This window comes from Cetorhinus maximus, chromosome 25, assembly GCF_964194155.1.
Source record: "Cetorhinus maximus chromosome 25, sCetMax3.hap1.1, whole genome shotgun sequence".
In the NCBI taxonomy this organism is placed as follows: Eukaryota; Metazoa; Chordata; class Chondrichthyes; order Lamniformes; family Cetorhinidae; genus Cetorhinus; species Cetorhinus maximus.
Window position 1 is genome coordinate 26,873,856 of NC_135903.1, and position 18,371 is coordinate 26,892,226.

The following is an 18,371-nucleotide window of genomic DNA, read 5'->3' on the forward strand; positions in this document are numbered from 1 at the left end:
CAGAGTGCCTTGCTTGGCCATTTCAGCGGGCAGTTAAGAATCAACCGCAAGCATGACCATGACCTTCCTGTCGCTTGCCATTTCAACACACCACCCTGCTCTCATGCCCACATGTCCGTTCTTGGCCTGCTGCAATGTTCCAGTGAAGCTCAGCACAAATTGGAGGAACAGCACCTCATCTTCCGATTAGGCACCTTACAGCCTTCCGGACTTAACATTGAGTTCAACAACTTCAGATCATGAACTCTCTCCACCATCCCCACCCCTTTCTGATCCCCCTTTTTCCAATAATTTATATATATTTTTAATATATTTTTCTTTTCCCACCTATTTCTATTATTATTTTAAAATTTATTTCCATCCATTGCTTTATCTCCACCTTTTAGCCTATTTTGATCCCTTCCCCCGACCCCACCCTCACTAGGGCTATCTGTCACTTACTCGTCCTGCTTTCTACCCTCAATGTCGCCATTTGTCTATGACATCTTTGGCAATCTCTTCTTTGCCTCCACCTATCACTGGCCCTCTATCCAGCTCTACCTGTCCCACGCCCCTCAAACAGCTTATATTTCACCTCATTTCTATTTTTCTTTAGTTCTGATGAAGAGTCATACGGACTCGAAACGTTAACTGTCTTCCTCTCTGCAGATGCTGTCAGACCTGCTGAATTTTTCCAGCTATTTTTGTTTTTGTTTAAGAATCAACCATTGTTGTGGATCTAGAGCTGCAAACAAGCTAGATTGGAAAAGGATGGCAGATTTCCTTCCTTTAAGGAAGCAGTGAACGAGATGAGCTTTTACAAAAATCTGGTAGTTATGTGGTCGACGTTTCTGATACTACCTTTTTATTCCTGATTTATTTATTAATTGAATTAAATTTTTAAATGGTGCGATTTGAACTCATGTCTCTAGATTATTAGTCCAGGCCTCTGGATTGCAAGTCCAGTAAGAAGCCACCATGCTACCATTCCCAGGGGTGGCAGCTTCAGTTTTAATTAAAACAAATTTACTAATCCTTCAGTTATTATTCACTACAAAAAGAAAACAATATCCTGTAAAAGTCAATACCCTGTGAAAAAACAGAAATGAAGTTGAGTTTAAAACTATCACTTTTTTGGAGCTCTGATTCACTTTGATTTTATTAGCTACAGTTTATGTAAATAGAATATTCCCTCTTCTGCCCGAATGGAATTTGAAGGTTACCAATCCCATTTGCCAACTTGAAAAGGTCAAGAAGTTCACAGCATCTGGATGCGCCAGAGGAGGAAACTTAAGTAAGGCATGTTCAACCTTAGAGTAGCAAGTTTTTGGACATTGATGAAAAAAGGAAAACTGGCACAGTAAGTGATGAGATTTAGTTTTCTGTAACAGATGATGCTTGTTGATCTATAGACTCTTTTGGTTGTATAAAAGAATCAGGTAAACATTCAGCATGGTCCACCAGTTCGTAAGAGTCACGCATGTTAGACAGGCCATACCAAAATACTATCCACTGTCCAGTTGTAAAGCTTCCATCACATTGTTTGAAATACCTGCACAAGAGAAAACCGTGTATATTGGTTGTCAACTGAATTGACCATGGTTGTCACAAAATGCACATCAATTCTTTAGAAAAGCTAAATCAAAATGAGAACCAAATTAATGAAAACAAGAAAAAGTCAGGTTGAGCAGGTTGGGTCTACATTCATTGGAGATTAGAAGAATATGATATTATTGAAACGTACAAGATTCTGAGGGGATCTGATACGTTAGATGCTGAAAGGATGTTGCCCCTCATGGGGGAATCTAAAACTAGGGGGCACAGTTTCACAAGGGGTCGGCCCATTTAAGATGGATATGAGGTAGGGGTTTGTTCCCTCAGAGGGAATTCTCTACCACAGAGAGCACTGGAGGCTATGTCATTGAATATATTGAAGGCTGAATTACACAGATTTTTAACTACATGGGAGTCTAGGGTTGTAGGTAACAGGCAGAAAAGTGAAGTTGAGGCCAAGATCAGATCAGCCATGAACTTACTGAATGGTGGAGCCAAATGACCTTCTCCTCCTAATTCTTATGTTCTTAGGAAAAAAGGCGAGGTTATAAAATGACAAAGAATCAGTTATTCACAACACTTCTTTCTGAGGTGCAGCATTTAATCATTATTATGCCAGTCTGGCAATGACCAGTACATTGTGCCATTTGGTAAATAAAATCCAAGACTGGGTTTTGGAATGCATACGCATTTCAATGCAGACCAGGTAAATCCTAGGTTGAATACACAGCCTCTCCTGAAGTTACTCAAGCACAGTGCTGGTAGGCCTCCCTGCAATTGGCCACAAATCGTTGAGATCACACTGAACGAGGGGAGGGGTGGGATGGCGAAATCCAACCAGACATCCAGCTTTTAGGACGCATGGCGGAAAACGCACACACAGTTGTCAGCCGAAGACAGCACTGCTGAAGTTAACAATGATCAAATAGCCCATTGGCACTCACTGCCTATGGTCATGAAAAACAATGGGCAATCACTCAAGATGCCAGAGAGATTTTAGCAGTAAGGGACTGTACCTCAGGAAATAAAAAAGGGAGAAAATTGGGAGAAAAAATGTATTGGTCCAGATTTCATTTAACAAGCACTGGTTCTCGATCAAGATCCCAAGAGAAAATAGGCCCTGAATCTGCCATGCCCTTTCTTTAACTGTCTGGAGTTACGAGAATTTGGTTTTGCACAAATTTGGTTACAATTTGGTTCTTTAACAGTCAAGCCGGCTTGTACTTGGCATCGACTTGCCAAAATTTCATTCAGGTGGCTCTTGCATACAAGCAGGCTTACCTCTATAAATTAGTTTCTATGTCATTCTGGCTATCCAGTTCTGTCTGTGCCACTCAGTCTCTGCTTCGGTTTGCTGGCGTGTCTGTATGTTACGCAAGTAAACATAACAGAAGATTAAGAAAAGCAGACAGAGGCAGGAGAAACAAGAGTGGCAGAAGAAAAGGAAGAAAGACATTATCAGAAACGGAGGGCAGGGTTGGGGAATGAGGAAGGTAGCAACGAAGACAAAGGAAAACAGGATGAGTGAGAGGTAGAAAAAGCAGAAAGGCAGTGGCAGAGGAATGGGTGAATGGGACAATTGGCAACAGAATTGTATGAATAGTACCTGTCACAGCTCAATGACTGTGTTCTGTCTGGCATGCACTGTCCTGTTTATTGCTTGGCTTCAATGTTGTATTTAGTCTTTTTTTTCATTTGTTTATAAGCAACAAGCTGATTGCCCGCTGTTTTGCTCATGGGAGCGTAGTTAAGCATTCTTGCTTGAGCCGAAGAACAGCAGACAGTGAGCACAGAATAGCAGGGGTCAAAAGGCCATGCATAGCAGGTGGGGGTGAGGGGCAGCTGCATGCAGGCTGAGGTGGATCACAGTAGGAAGTGGGCAGGGAATGCAGCACACAGCAATGGGCACTAAATTTTAAAATCAAATGATTGGGCCTTGAGGAAAAATAGACACCTATCAATTTAATGGTAGTTCTGCAAAGAACCATGACAGCAACTGTTCTGAGAATTCTTGTTCTTCTTCCACTCAGAAAACTGTGTTTGGGATGTATCTTTAAAAGTTTCGGGGTTGTATTATGATTAATTCTAAGACTTGCTATTCATGCAGCAAGCCAAGTCTTCCTTTGTGCAAACTGCGTTCTGGTAGTTAGAATCTGTCAGAGTGAGACATATGCTCTGATACTGGTGCATTATGTGAAGTGTAGCCCACCAGTGTGCCATGCATAAAGTGGCACTGGCACACTGTGGAGATCCATTTGTTGGTTAAGCCTCTTTGTTTCCTACCTGCTAGTGTTCATAATTCAAGCTTCAGATGTTTGAAGAGGGAGATGCCTCTGAATTGAAATCATCAACAGAGACATTTCTAAAACCTCCAAATATAAACTACAGTCTTGTTAAATCATATCAATCATGTAACTTGTTAATGTTGGGAAGAATATTTTTGTTCTGAAATGACTGATAAAACATGATGCCAAACCTTTTTGTTTGATCATCTCTCCTGTGAAGTACCGTGGGATATTTTACTATGCTAAAGGGGCTATCTAAATGCAAGCTGTTGCTGAGTGCTTCACTTGCTTCCTATTCTCATTTGTTGGTTCTTGTACAGATTGCTGATCCTTGACTTTGTAACATTTATACTTTGGTATTTCTTCATTAGTCATTTTCATTCTGCCTTTCGCACTATGGTCCTACCTTATCAGTTATGATCTGACAAGGGAATTGGGATGTGAGCCAAAATAACGACATCTGAAATCACAGAAGTCGCTAGACACAAGGGACTGGGTTTTTGCAGACTCTCCATGACTCTGTGGACCTTTAAAAATGGCAGGCAGAATCCGAATGTGGAAGTCCCACCCCTATTTCTGACAGGTTCCATTTTTGCTAGTTGGTGGTGGTGGTGGGGGTGGGGGGGGGGGGGGGTGGGGGGGGGGGGTGGTGTATGTGTGTGTGTGTAACACACACGAGGGAAACCCAAACTCAAACAGACCTCATTTTCGCTGTAGCAAGAGCCTTAACCCTCAGTGTGGGAGTCGCAAATTTTTAGAGTAGATGTAAATGCTCATGAAGTGCAGATAAAGTCTATAGAACGGTCATGATGTGAACTTATTTAAATCCCCAGCCCTTTAAAAATTAAAGGAACTGCTGGCTTGTGTCAGCGAAAGGTGAAAAAAATGCAAGCTGAGTGAGGGTGAAGAAAATCTGTATGAGTAGTTACAATAACTGTTTGTTGGCATTTCCACAAGGGCTATATTATGTCATTATTAATGTTTGGCTGATTCCCACAACCTACATTCCACAACCTAGGTTCACAGTTTGATAACTCAAAGAGGTTGTTAAAGGATTAGCTGTCTTTTGATGTGGGGTTACAAATACAAGTCTGTTTGTTTTTATAAGGGATTAAGTAGTGAGGGGATCTATAAGTTTTGAATGGGCTTTCATGAACAGGAGTAGTGAAAACTGTATTAGATGTTTAGACCTTTATGTTATTTCATCTCAACAATGGCTCCTGAGGTCTGCCCATGGTGGATACTGGTTGAGTTGGCATGGAGGCTATAAGGACAAATGGTGGTGGGTGGGGGGCATGGGGAAATGGAGGTGGCATGGGGAGTATGTGTGGGTGGTGATGGGGTGTGAGGAGTGAGGGCTTGAGGGGCCTAAAATTTAAGGAAACAATGGGACGCGGTCCCAGGTAACCGAGGTGGTGCACTCAGCAGCCCCTGTGGCCGTCTCCGATCTGCGTTCGGGGCAGCAGGCTCAACTCCATCTCACACCCACCCTCGCAAAGTGGAAATCTGGTCTGATGAGGTACTTTTTGCTGTGGAAAATTTCCCAACTCACCCGCTACCCACCTAGAGAGAGAAATCTTGGCCCAAGGTTATGAAACGTACAGATTTATTGTTCCAGTCAGACTTCAAGCAATCATCCACACAATGAATTTTAATTGTTTGTTAGACATGGACAAGGCCACAAGGTGTGATTTACATGTGAAGACATAGCTTGTTAAATACGTTATTAATTGCTGCCAGATCATAAATGTGGACTTGCATTTATGTAGCACTTTTAACATAGAAAAACATCTCAGGTGTGTCACAGGCATCATAAAAAAAGGATGCTGAACCAAGGACGAAGGTATTAGGAGAGGTGACCAAAAGCTTGGTACAAGAGGTGGATTTTAATGAAGTTCTTAATTAAGGTGAAGAGGAAGGTAGAATGGAGGGATTTAGAGAGGTAATTCCAGAACTCAGTAACAAGGCAGCTGAAGGCATGACCATCAATATGGAGCAAAGAAGGGTGCAGAGACACCTGTTGCATTTGTGAAACTTTAACTAAATTATTGAAAAGTTCCATTTTGGCCACAAGATGTGTTGGTTTGTTAGAGAAACTGTATCCAGGTGTTAGTGATTCTTGGGAAAGATACCTGTTGCAGTAGAGTCAAACTAGAAACTATGGTTTGGGGTAGAGGTCCAGGATTAGATCTGTTTCACCATTACTATTTCAAAAGAATGTATAAAGAATTAAGAAAATTTATTGCATTGAAACTGGTGAAGGTGACTATTATTTATTCCTCCGCTGTGTAATTGAATATTTTTTTTTTGATTTTATTGCACTGTAGAGGATCCTTCAGGAAGAGGACTTGTGTTTCTTTTAAGCACATATAAGGAAGGGAAACCACCTCATGTATTCTTTTCCCTAATCGTTGAAGTTGAAAACAGGAGGCTGTTATGAGCAACTGAAGAAGGAAGTGCAGGACTGCAAGGAGTGGAAAAATGACCAGAAGACCTGGCCTTGGACAGGTCACCCTTGCTTACAAACAGAGTCACCTGATGATGAAATCTAGACCATATGTCTATGCTTGATTGTTCTGTATTGAGCATCAGGACATGAGCACTAATAACCCTGTTCTACAACTTTGTGTAGCAGTTGTGTTCCATAAACGGACACAATCCCTGACTACACACTATATTATGTAACTGTCTAATGGTTCTTTGAACATCCCTATGAATATCCTGCAACCTCAGCCTGAAATGTAAACTTCGTAGGTGACAATGAATTATTTAAGGAAAATACAGTTGATAAATGGTAAATTTCGAAAGTAATGTACCAGGGATTGATTCTGTTTGTTGCCCTCGATCTCCAGAACAGCGAGTCAAAATCCTGCCGAATACATTCCCACAGCATCAAGCTGGTACCTTGGCCACGTTTATTTGTGCTGACAACAAATTTGTCAAGGTACGGCATCCCATTCAGGACAGGCTCTCTGGTGATAATTGCAGCAGCACTGTATCTGTGGCAACACATAAGAAAATAGTTGCTGTGAGCTGTTCAAACCATTAATTATTGAAAGAAATCATGTCACATGCTACAGCAATTCAGTCACTATTTTCTCCATAAGAACATAATATAAGAACATAAGAAATAGGAACAGTAGAAGTTCTTGTGGCCTGCTCCGACATTCAGTACGATCATGGCTGATCTTTGGCTTCAACTCCTCTTTCCTGTCTGCTCCCTGTATCCCTTGATTCCCCGAGGGACCAAAAATCTGTCTATCTCAGCCTTAAATATAATTAATGATGGAACATCCACAACCTCTGGGACTGGGAATTCCAAGGATTTACGACCCTCTGAGTGAAGAAATTTCTCCTCATCTCAGTCGACCCCTTATCCTGAGAAATGTGTAATCTATATAATCCCTGACGTAATCATAAACACCTTGCACAGAAAATGTGTCTCATTATGTCCAAACACACTGAGCAATTGTGTTCCAGCTATGGAGAGGACCAGAGCCCTGCTTCATTCATGTCTTCATGGGGTTAACCTGACCTGCTTTACAAAACTTGTCGGATTTAGCAACAACTTTAATGTTTAGCTTTGCATGGTACAACTAATTTTTCATCCAACTTTCTCCCCATCTAAGTTACGCAAAATCACATAACCACCAGTTATGAGGGTCTGGAGAGAAGAGACATCCGTTAATTTTATGAAGTAGGAAGAACCAAATGCATTGCATCCACAAGGTCGGACTTTACTGTGTGCTGAGTGATTCAATCTCCAGTTAGGGTGACAAAAAGACCATCAAATTGGCCTGAGTGCCTCTGGGCTGGGGAGGGAGGTTGAATTGGTGGGAAAGAAATTAGGGTTCCTATTTCTGATCACTTGTTGGGAAGTATGCATACGCAGACATCAGGTGAGGATGAGGTTGGGCTCAGCTGCAGTATCACACATAGTTGGATAGCTTGCGGCCTGAGCTGAGGACATGTTTTAAGATTAACAATCTTCAGAAGAGGTAAAAGAAATTCCCATTCTTCCTGTTTGGGGTGGATTGTAACCTGAATTTCACTGACATCTCTTAAGTGCACCTTCATTCTGCCTACACCATGAGCTCGTGTCATTTTCCAGATATCTTGAAGTCAAATGAAAGCAGGTGTGATCCTTAGGAACTATTTAACTGTTGATATTAGGGAAAGTATTGCAAAACGAAAATGATAGGTTACTAAATCTCAACAGTAATTAAACACAAATGAACAGGCTTACCCTTCAGACAAATAAATAGAATGTAGCCTGGGAGGCAGTAATGAAATGTAGTCCTTGCATAGATCTTTTCCGAAAGATTTATTTATTAGTGATATTAGACGGGTTGTGTCTATTGCATCGAGACTTGTGTATTTGCGGATGGGTTCAGCATTTTTGAATAGTGTTCCAGCTCCTGTAATAAATTCAAAATGAATATTCACAATCATCATCTCTAATCTGTCAGAGGGGTGGTATCGCCATCATTTTCTCACCTTCTGAAAGCGTTATATTTCTTGTTAAGTTACACTACCTCAGGTATAAGGCAGTTTCTATAGCTTACCTAAATAGCCACTATTCATAATCCAAGCCCCATACTGTCCTTCAACCCATACTGTTTTCAAAGGAAGTTGCTGAACAGCAATCAAATACAAACTCTGGCCAATTTCCCCACCCCCTCCCACCACCCCAAGGAACTGGCATTCCTACCCAGTTAAAATCATCTATTTTAGGACAGACTGTGGATTAAATGTGGGCTTTTCTTATCCACTTGCTGAATAAACTTGCAAGCCATATAGTGAAGGTCGAGAAAGCATCTTGATAAGCCTGTAAACTCATTTGTATTTGTATTTCTAGTTCAGTGGTTTATCCTGTTTGAGTCGTATGGGCCTGCAAATTTGGAGTGGGCTATTCTTAGTGCTGTTGTCTGATTGGCGGATCAATCAGACCACCAAGATCTGTTACCATGAGAAACTGAGATGCATGCAATTTAGTAGGAACTTGAACTTAAGTTTTTTGTGTTTTCCCTGAGATGCCATGAGCAGAACTTTGCCCTTGGCGGGGGTGCTCGGGATGGGGGGGTGGGGAGGCGGTTGGGAAGCTGACCGCCGCCCGCAATCAGCACCCCACCGCCATTTTACATGGGCGGGCCAATTAAGGCCAGCTCAGCGTGGAATATGAGCAGGCGGTGGGGGGGAGGAGTGCGAACGGGCACGGAGCTGCCTCAGGGGGATGAAGCGCTGTTTAAGAAGACTAATGCACAAAATAAAAATGCCATAAAACATAAAATGTTTTTAATTCAAGTGTTAAATTTTTATTTTATTTTTATTTACTTTAGGAAATCTCATCCCACCCGTGGATGAGGTTTCCTAAGAAATGCAAAGGCCGCTTGGCCTTTTCGCCTGCCTGTCAACTGTTAGGTTGAACGGGCAGTGGAAAATTCAGGACAATTGTTAACTTAATGGCCTTAATAGGCCTTTTAATTGTCGGCGGGTGTGCTGTCGACGTCAACGCGCTTTTTCATGCTCGGGTGTGTCAGGCGCGCGCTTGCACACCCAGCAAAAAATCCTGCCCCATAATTCAAACCAGTGCAGCCCAGAGACCAGAAGCTTGGAATGTCCTGATCTAGTTAGGCTTAGAATCAATTCTGTTGGTCGATACCTATGAGCTGGTTTAGGTTCTAGGCAAAAGACCCATTATATACACTGAACTCTATCTTTAGTTAGGTTCGAGAATCAGCTCTCATCTTAAATGATTTCCCTTCAAGAGGGCACATATCCATATTGTGACTGACATTAGGGAATACATTGCTGTCAGGATTGGTTTGTTGGGTTGTCATTATCCATGGTGTGTACTGCTTAGACAGCATTAAGCAGTATCGTGGAAGTTACCAAGATGTCTTTATTAACATTACTGAACTATGTATATATTTACAGTCGAGGATACAGGTATGGAGAGGACTCCATTGCATGTCCTTACATGTTGCTACCTAGCTCTACACTGCTGAACTCTAGGTCAGGTGCCTTCTTACATCACCAGTGGGCAGTACTGTACTCAGTCCCAGGTTAACCCTTAATGTACCGCATCCTTCTACTACAGAATCAGTTCAGTAATCAAACTAATTAGGATGAGAGTAAGAATTTTAACTGGAACTGTTAATCTCAATTTTAACACAATATGGATTTGAATAAGGCATATCATTAGAACAGATATTTTTTATCCTTTTTAAGGATAAAGATTGCCAAATGTCTTGCAAATAAAAGTGATGGTGACTATCTTATGCCATTTTATATCCTTGGTAAAATTCTGTGGAACATGCATCTCAGTCCAGTGACATCCCAAGTCTTCATAAAACCTGAACTGGCAAGTATATCCTTTTTTTAAAGAAAAAAACCTGTTGCCGTCAAACGAGGAGAGGACAAAGAGGAGAGCCATTTGACCTTTCCTTACTTGGTTGTAACACAGGGGTCTCCTGGCTGGCCTCCCATCTTTCTCTACACCTGCACCTTGAGCTCATACAAAAATCTCCTGCCAGTGTCTTAATTTACACCAAATCCTGTTAATCCATCAACCCTGTGCTCGCTGACCTGTATTGGCTCCTGGTCCAGCAATGCTGTAATTTAAAAAATTTTCATCCTTGTTTTCAATCCCTCTATGGCCATGCTCCTCCCTATCTCTGTAACCTCTATTGTCTGAGATGTCTGCACTCTTCCAATTCTGGCCTCTTGCACATTCCAGATCGTAACCACCACAATTGCCATCAAAATCACCGCCCTAGCATTTTCCCAGGGAAGAAGGGGAGGTTGCAGAGAATTACTCAAGAAACATACGACTAAAAAAGAGGGAGATACTTGGATTCCAGATCTTTCGGGTAAATACAGCCAAGTGAATGAGTATCATAGGAGTGTGACCGAGTCACATAATTCAAGTCTTGCCTACTAGATCATACGCTGGCCAATGTGTGTGCAAGTAATAGAATTGTTGTGTCATTATAGATATACATCTTTCCACTGCATAGAGTTAAACAGCCAAAACATTTTGTAACTACCAGCTGAAATATCAATTCGCCAGTTACACAAGCTGAGATTGGCATTTAACCTTTTTGATCATCTGCTTCACAATTCAATTAAAAGTTGGGCGTGTTTGTAGACCAGCACCAATAGTCCTTGTGTGTAGAAGCAGAATGCGAAGCAAAGCACAAATAGTTCAGACAACATGCAAAAATTGCTCCATGTTGTATACAGAACTCTCCTTCAGTACAATTATATTAGCTGACACCTTCCAAAGATAGGCTTTAACTCTTTGATAATTAAGGAAGCTCGTACTTTTATGCTAAGGGACTCTCTTAATTAATGTCCATCCAAGTTTAAAGCTAGCTAACAGCAATGGGCCGAAGAAGCAAACAGGCCAAAGAGTCAACACTCGTACCCTTGCTGTAACATGCAGCTCCAAATGTCTGTGGGCAGAATTTTACTTCCCTGTCACGGCAGGACCTGAGCTGTAAAATACAGCAAGCCGCTCAAAACTCCATTGACTTCGGCGGGGCCTTTAAACCCTGCCGTGGTAAAATTCCGTCCTGTGTTTCCATGGTAAAACATAATGGGCTACTAATTGCAAGAGGAGTTGAGTTAACCTTGATATTTATCTGTGAGCTTATTGAGTAAAGATGTATGTAGAATGAGCCTATATCAACTCCTTACCCCAATTAGTACTTTGGGGAAAATGGGCTGAAAATAACTTTGAAAACAAGTCAGAATGATTTTATTTTTGATTACGTGTGATCTTGAAAACTAAAACAATTAACACCTGACAAGCCACGCTCAATGTGCAATAAAAATCTAGGCATAAAAGCAGAAAATGCTCCTTAACATTCCAGAACTTTCCAGATGCCAGAAACACAGCTTACATTTGGGGACATAGAGTCGTGTGTAGGACATTTTTTTTTTATAGCTTGGTAGGCGATGGCAGCGATCAGTGCCAATGCTGCACAGAAGAGGTTGGCCACCCAATGCAGAAAGAGGTTGAATGATCTCATCCTTGCACCCAGGGTATGGCAATCATCTCATCACTCTAAACGCACACACTCAAGCCCATCACACATTCACTGGCATCTCACTCACTGCCAGCTCAAGGGACATCACCACCTATTCTCATACACATACCCTCAACATGTCCATCAGGCCTCATCCCCTCTGTTGACTGCCTCCTCAGGCATCACCATCTTGAGGCCACTTGAACAGGTCAACATGTGCCCCCACACACACCCTGGGTTACCCTCCTTACTCAGTACAGCTCTTGTCCTGCAGTCTCTTCCCTTGCCTGAGGCCACTTCTCCCCCTTGGTAAAGTAAGCCCTAGCCTTGTAACCATTGAAAAGCCACCCACATATGGATAGTCTGGTAGGTCGAGACCTGCCGTGAGCCCCCCTAAAAGTGATGTGGCGCTGTGTGTGAAGCCTGGTGCTGATGACTGCGAGTGCTGACCGAAGCAAGGTAGGCAAACAAACCTTGAAATCCCGAGCGAAGTGCAGCCTGCCAAGTGCACGTCGCTTAGGTGCTGTTGTGAAACACGTTGGCGTGTTTTCCCGCGGACAATCCAGACTTGGGGCACGATTCTGGTGGGCTGGCCTAATAATGTGCAGATGTATTACAGTGAGGTTTCTGAGGTCCGATGGCGGAGAACGTGGGCTGCCATCGGTTGGCCGAGCGGACGATCATCCATCACGCCATTGTGAAACCGATCACGCCATATTATCCGCTCACGCCACCAAACTCACCTGACGCTGGCCGGTCAGTGTTTCTGCTTAATCTCCTCCCACCTCACTTCATCTCGCCCATCAACATATCCTTCTATTTTCTTCCCCATATACCCTATCTAGGTTCCACTTACAGGCATTTACGCTATTCATCTCAACTACTTCATGTACCAATTCTAACCATTCTGAGTGAAGAATTGTCTCCTGAATTCTTTATTGGATTTATTCGTGACTATAATATTGAACCTCTTCACAATTTGGAAGACCTCTATCAGCTCAGCTTTTGGTCTTCTCTTTCCTAGAGACAAAAAGAGTACCAGCCTGTTCTGTGTTTCCTGATATTTATAACCTCTCCCTTCTGCTATTGACCTTGTAAATCATTTTTTGCGCCTTCTCCAGTGCCTCTGTGTCTTTTTTATAACATCGAGAGCAGAACTGCACACAGAACTCCAAGTGCCATTCTCTGTAAATTTAATATAACTTCTCTTGAATTCTATTCTTCCAGAAACGAGCTCCAGTGCTTGGTTTGCATTCTTATGGCTTTGTTAACATGCAAAGCTCCTCCTCATGATTTGTGAATCTGTTTCTTAATCTCTTTGTACCTTTATCGCAATTAGACTATTTTTTGAGTAAATGGCATCCATATTCCTCTTACCATAAATGGATAACTTCCCACTCATCTATACTGAAATTAATTTGCTATTTACATACCCATTCTGCAAGTTTGTTAATGTCTTGAATTTTGTTAGACCTCCTCGCCCAACTTGAAGTCATCCACAGACTTTGATATTGCATTCCGGATTCCATTGAGAAGCATAATAAGTAACAGTACAAAAACTAAATGTTAAACTTACTGCAACAGTAACACAAACTGGTCATGCGTGTGGAACAGAAGACGAGATGAACATTCTAATGAAATGGATAGAGAAGGGTGGCTGCTTGCAAGCCAGTATGGAGAACAGACCTTGAATATAGAAAGTTGCTCAGTTGCTCTGGCCTAGCCTGGCTGTAGAATGCAATACAACCTGATGATGTCATTGTTGTAAAAGAGTCTATGCAGTGACTATATAATGTTCAGATCTCGTGTTTTTGCTCCATTGCCTTTCCCAAGTTGTTCCTGGGTGTGAGGTGGGCTAGTTAATGGCCTTATTGCTTTCCACTGTGGTCCTCCCAATAATCTGCACTGTTTCACAAGTGGCCCTGTGGAGGTTGTTGCCTGGAGGCAGCTTTTCCAATTGTCTTCTGGGTAATTGGCTTTGGGATTCCCAGAAGGATTGGATTTCATGCCTTCCTGCTCCACAGAAGCCACAAGGAAGTCATCTGAGAATATACACATTCTGGACTAAAGTCAACAACTGAATATAAAGATGCAGGCATGAAATATAGCACACATTGGGAATATATATGAAATACTAAGTGAAATGACTGTTTGATAACAAGTGAACTTACATTACTTTTGTTTGGTATCCATATAGAGCTAATAGGAGGTCTTCTGGCACAGTGGTAGTGTCCCTACCCGTGGGCCAGAAATTCAGGGTTCAAGTCTCACTTCAGGACTTGATGGCTACGGAAGATATGTTCATAATGTGGCCAAGCAGGTTGATCAGCCTGTAAATCCTTCCAATACACATGATGGCAGGTGGTAAGAGCAGGATAGTTTCCTGGTCAGCATTACTGCACAAGGCAAAAGCAAACCAAAGCAAATACTTTGGGCCAAGCCACTTGTAGGGTGTGGTACCTGATGGAGGAGGACAGAGCTAATAATAGATATGTATTGTAACATGTTTAGTAGAATTTGAGCCATCAGTTGTTTGGATCTCATTATATGTAAGAGATTCATTCTTTATTCAGTGGGTGTCAGGGTATATTTTGGTGTCTTTCCTTTTTCCTTTGCTGGTGGCACATTGCCATCAGTCCAGCTACCCCTTTAAGCTTTTTAAAATATATATTCTACGTCACTGTGGTGCCATCATACACGATCTGACTTAGCTGGCCAACTGAGACCATGAGCCATGAGGAATGAAGCCAAATTGGTTAACAAAGGGATCCTATATTTAATTTCATCTGTCATTGGATGACATGTGATGTGGAAATGCACCATTTTTGATTGTTGGCAAATTGTTACTTTTGAATTAAGTTACTGAAAATGTGTCGACAGTCCGCTTGGGGTGATGTCCCTTGCCCTTGTGTTATTTCTGAGCGGAGTCCATCACACTGATTTTAGAATAAGTTGCAAATACACAACAAGTGGTGTAACTAATCTACTTTGGGACCCACAAAACAGGGCAGCACCATCACCCCAAATCCCAAGGCAGGTTGGAGGTGCCTTGAAGTACCTCCATATGATCTGCAGAAAGTGGGGCCATCACCATGTCAACCACGATATCATGGGCCGAATTTTATGTGGGTGGGGCGGCAAAAGTTGGTTTCAAACTGACCGACTTAAAAAAAAAGGCACCCCCGTTACAGCAGTAACGTACTGCCGGCGGCCTTAACGAGTGGGGCTTATGCCCCCTCAGTGGGAAGAAGTCCTGCCCTCAAGAGCTGCCAGCCAATCTGATTGGAGGACAGCTCAAGCAGTCCCAGCATGGCCAGAACTCAGTAGTGGGCACTGATGGGACTGCAAGTAGTCCCAGGAAGATCATCAATGGATCCTGGACTAAGGTAAATCCCGGGCTTTTAGGGGCAGGAAGAGATAGGACATCCTAGGGAGGGTGGAGAGATGAGCGGGGTGATGGTTTTTATAGGCCAGGTGGGGAGGCACAAAGCAGATGGTGTCATTTTGGGGATGGCTGCCCTGATGCACACAGGGCACCTCCCCCACACCTTGAACCATAGAACCATAGAACACTACAGCACAGAAAACAGGCCATTCGGCCCTTCTAGTCTGTGCCGAAATATTATTCCGCTAGTCCCATTGACCTGCACCTAGTCCATAACCCTCCAGACCTCTCCCATCAATGTATCTATCCAATTTATTCTTAAAACTTAAGAGTGAGCCCGCATTTACCACGTCAGATGGTAGCTCGTTCCACACTCCCACCACTCTCTGAGTGAAGAAGTTCCCCCTAATGTTCCCTAAACCTTTCCCCTTTCACCCTAAAGCCATGTCCTCTCGTGTTTATTTCTCCTAATCTAAGTGTCCTCTCCACACTCTCACCTTCCTTCCTACTTTTCTACCCCAGATGGTGAAATAGTGAACTCCCCTCTCTCAGCTGTACCCACACCAACCGCATTATGGCATAGGCAGTGTAATATTCAGGTCAATTGGCTTGTTAACAAGCTCAATTGCTCGTTAATGATTTTTTTCAAAATGGCAGGCTGATTTTGGCCATTGCCGGTCTACTGTATTATGGGGACCAGGTCAGGGGTGGATGGGAAGGCGGTGGATGGGAAGGCGGTGGGCTAGCCACCCATCATATTTTACATGATTACCCCACCCCTGCCAAAAACATGCCGTAAAATCCAAGCCCATCTTTAAGTTATTCTAATCTTCTTTATAGATGTGAGATATGGGCTATACAAAAAAAAAGATTTGAATGCATTCCACGGGAATTGTCACTGGCAAACCCCAAACACCAGATAGTCAGAGAAGCTTTTAAAAGTAGCCTGATTTTGCATGAAGCCCATATTTGAGATTTCGCAACACTCTGGGTGGAATGGTCACAGTTTGGCATTAAGTGCGGTAGTGGGCGGGGAAAACCAAGTTTTAGCTGTCGGCCGCAATGGAGGCTACTCACGCCACATCGTCCCAAACCCACTGCATTAATCACGCATTCCCAGGAAATACGCTGTTTCCATGGCAGGCTTTCATTTACCCGCCATGCCATTGCCTCGCCGCTTCATTACTCCAGGCGCCACATTTAAAGTGCAGCCGCGCGCACACCTCAGTGCTTTCAGCCCAGGTCAGCTGCATGGGAGACCAGATGGCCGTGAAAGGCAAAAAGACTGCAACCCCAGGCTTAGTGACGTGTCCCTGAAGTGCCTTTTGGATGCTGTGGAGGCCTGCCGTGATGTCCTCTACCCCTCACTTTGGCTGCAGGAGGGGCAGCTGCATCACCAATTTAATTTGAGAGATGGTGGCAGCGGTGGTCAGCACCAATGCACTGCAAAAGAGGACAGCCACCCAGTGCCAAAACAGGGTGAATGATCTCCTCCGTTCCACCAGGGTACGTCACTCTTTTCATTACTCTTGACTCTCACTCTCTCAAATCACTCACTGCCAGCATAAGGGACATCACCATTCACTCTCTCACATGCACTGTCATTGTCATCATCCCAGCCATGGGACCACTCATCACCCACACATGCCAGGCATACTTATCATCTGGCCTGGCAGGCATCTTGCTTACACTCTCTCCATCTCTATTCATACAGGACAAGCTGGTGCACAACAACAGGGAGAGGTTGCAGACCGGTGGAGGAATGCCTGACATCAAGGTCCCCACGGACTTGGAAAATCGAGTCATCCAACTGGTCGGCGAGGATTGGGACCGTTCCTGTGCTGACAGTGAGGTCGGCGATTCTCTACCAAGTGAGGATCCAGCAGTGAAACATCCATCAGACAAACATGCCAAGAGTGATGTGTCCTCTTCCACAGGCTACTGCCAGGCACTAATTATCTCTCCTTGCTTTCGCAGGCACATCTGGGAAACTATGAAGACAGTCCATGACCCAGGTCCTCCAAGGGAAGCTCAGAAGAGAAATCTGCTGAACCCCCTCCCTGAAGTCCCGTCACAGTGCTCACCCACACCCTCCACCTGCGCAGAGACACACACCTCAGTGGGACCTAGCTTTACAGTAGCCTTGGGATCACAATCTGGTGAGCACATCGCACTGTCTGATCCACACCAGGTGGCAGCAGGGACTTCCTAGGTCCAAGGAGCTCGGAGGATTGCTGGAGGCCAGAAATTTGCTGAGTCTGAGTCAGATGAGAAGCCTCTGGACTCGGTCATGTTACAGTTGCTGGAGCTGCAAAGGCAAGCTCAGGAACATTAGGAAGGGATGTCCGCTGCACTCCTTACTGCAAGGCAAGATGGAGGAGTCCGTCTACCTTCAGGCCGAGGTGATAGTGCCGGCATGCCAATGCACCTAGGTCAACACTGTTAGGATAGCATCTGCCACGGAGACCGTGGTTTAGGAAGTCACTCTTGCACTGCCGCGCAGGATGAACTCAATTGCCGACCCCATAGTTGGCCTCCAACATTGTGTACGTGAGAGGGGTGCGGGGCAGCCCGATCTCATTCCGGCTACCCCTTTGCCTCAAGGAGTCTGCCAGGGGCCCTTGGGCACCCACAGGGAGAAGGATCAGCAGGTGTACCCACCCCCCCTCCCCCAGGGCCATCCATCCAGGTGTCTTCAAAGGTGTCCGGCCCATCCGAATCTCCTCTTCCTGTGACCTCAGCAGCTTCAGCTCCACAAGCCGAAGAGGTGCCACTGCCACACAGCAGGATCCCGAAAGCAGGCCGGGGTCCTCCAGGTCTTGGCTCTCCAAAGGATGCCTGCCAAGGTCATCACAGACAGGGCAGAGCAGTCAGCAGGCTGCCTCCACCTCCACTATGGATGTCAGGGGCGCACCAACACATAATGGCAGGGTTAGGAAAGTAAAGAAGATATAACTCTTTCGAGTTATCAACAGTCACAGATTGCAACTTTTTCGAGTACAATCACAGTTTTTGGTTTCCGGGAGTGGGACATGAACCCACAACCCTCTGATTCAAAGGCGAGGGTGCTATGAACTGAGCCACAGCAGCCTGGACATGGATGTTAACCACTTGTACACAATGTTCACTATTGTA

The 18,371-nt window shown here is 43.9% G+C and overlaps 1 protein-coding gene across 3 annotated transcripts in view; it reads right to left on the reverse strand.

The window, feature by feature from the left end:
• Window positions 1–329: 329 nt before the first annotated feature.
• The window catches only part of nags (N-acetylglutamate synthase), a 40,352-nt gene continuing 22,310 nt past the window's right edge, over window positions 330–18,371 (reverse strand). For 2 of the 3 annotated variants that reach the window (XM_078529669.1, XM_078529668.1), the window contains 3 exons: window positions 8,065–8,236; window positions 6,635–6,817; window positions 330–1,531 (listed from right to left, as the gene is read on the reverse strand). In XM_078529669.1, the coding sequence (XP_078385795.1) occupies window positions 1,354–1,531; window positions 6,635–6,817; window positions 8,065–8,236 (533 nt within the window). In that variant the 3' untranslated portion in view covers window positions 330–1,353. Of the gene's footprint in view, window positions 1,532–2,814; window positions 2,897–6,634; window positions 6,818–8,064; window positions 8,237–18,371 lie in introns of all 3 variants that reach the window. The other variant, XR_013573406.1, reaches the window with a different exon arrangement.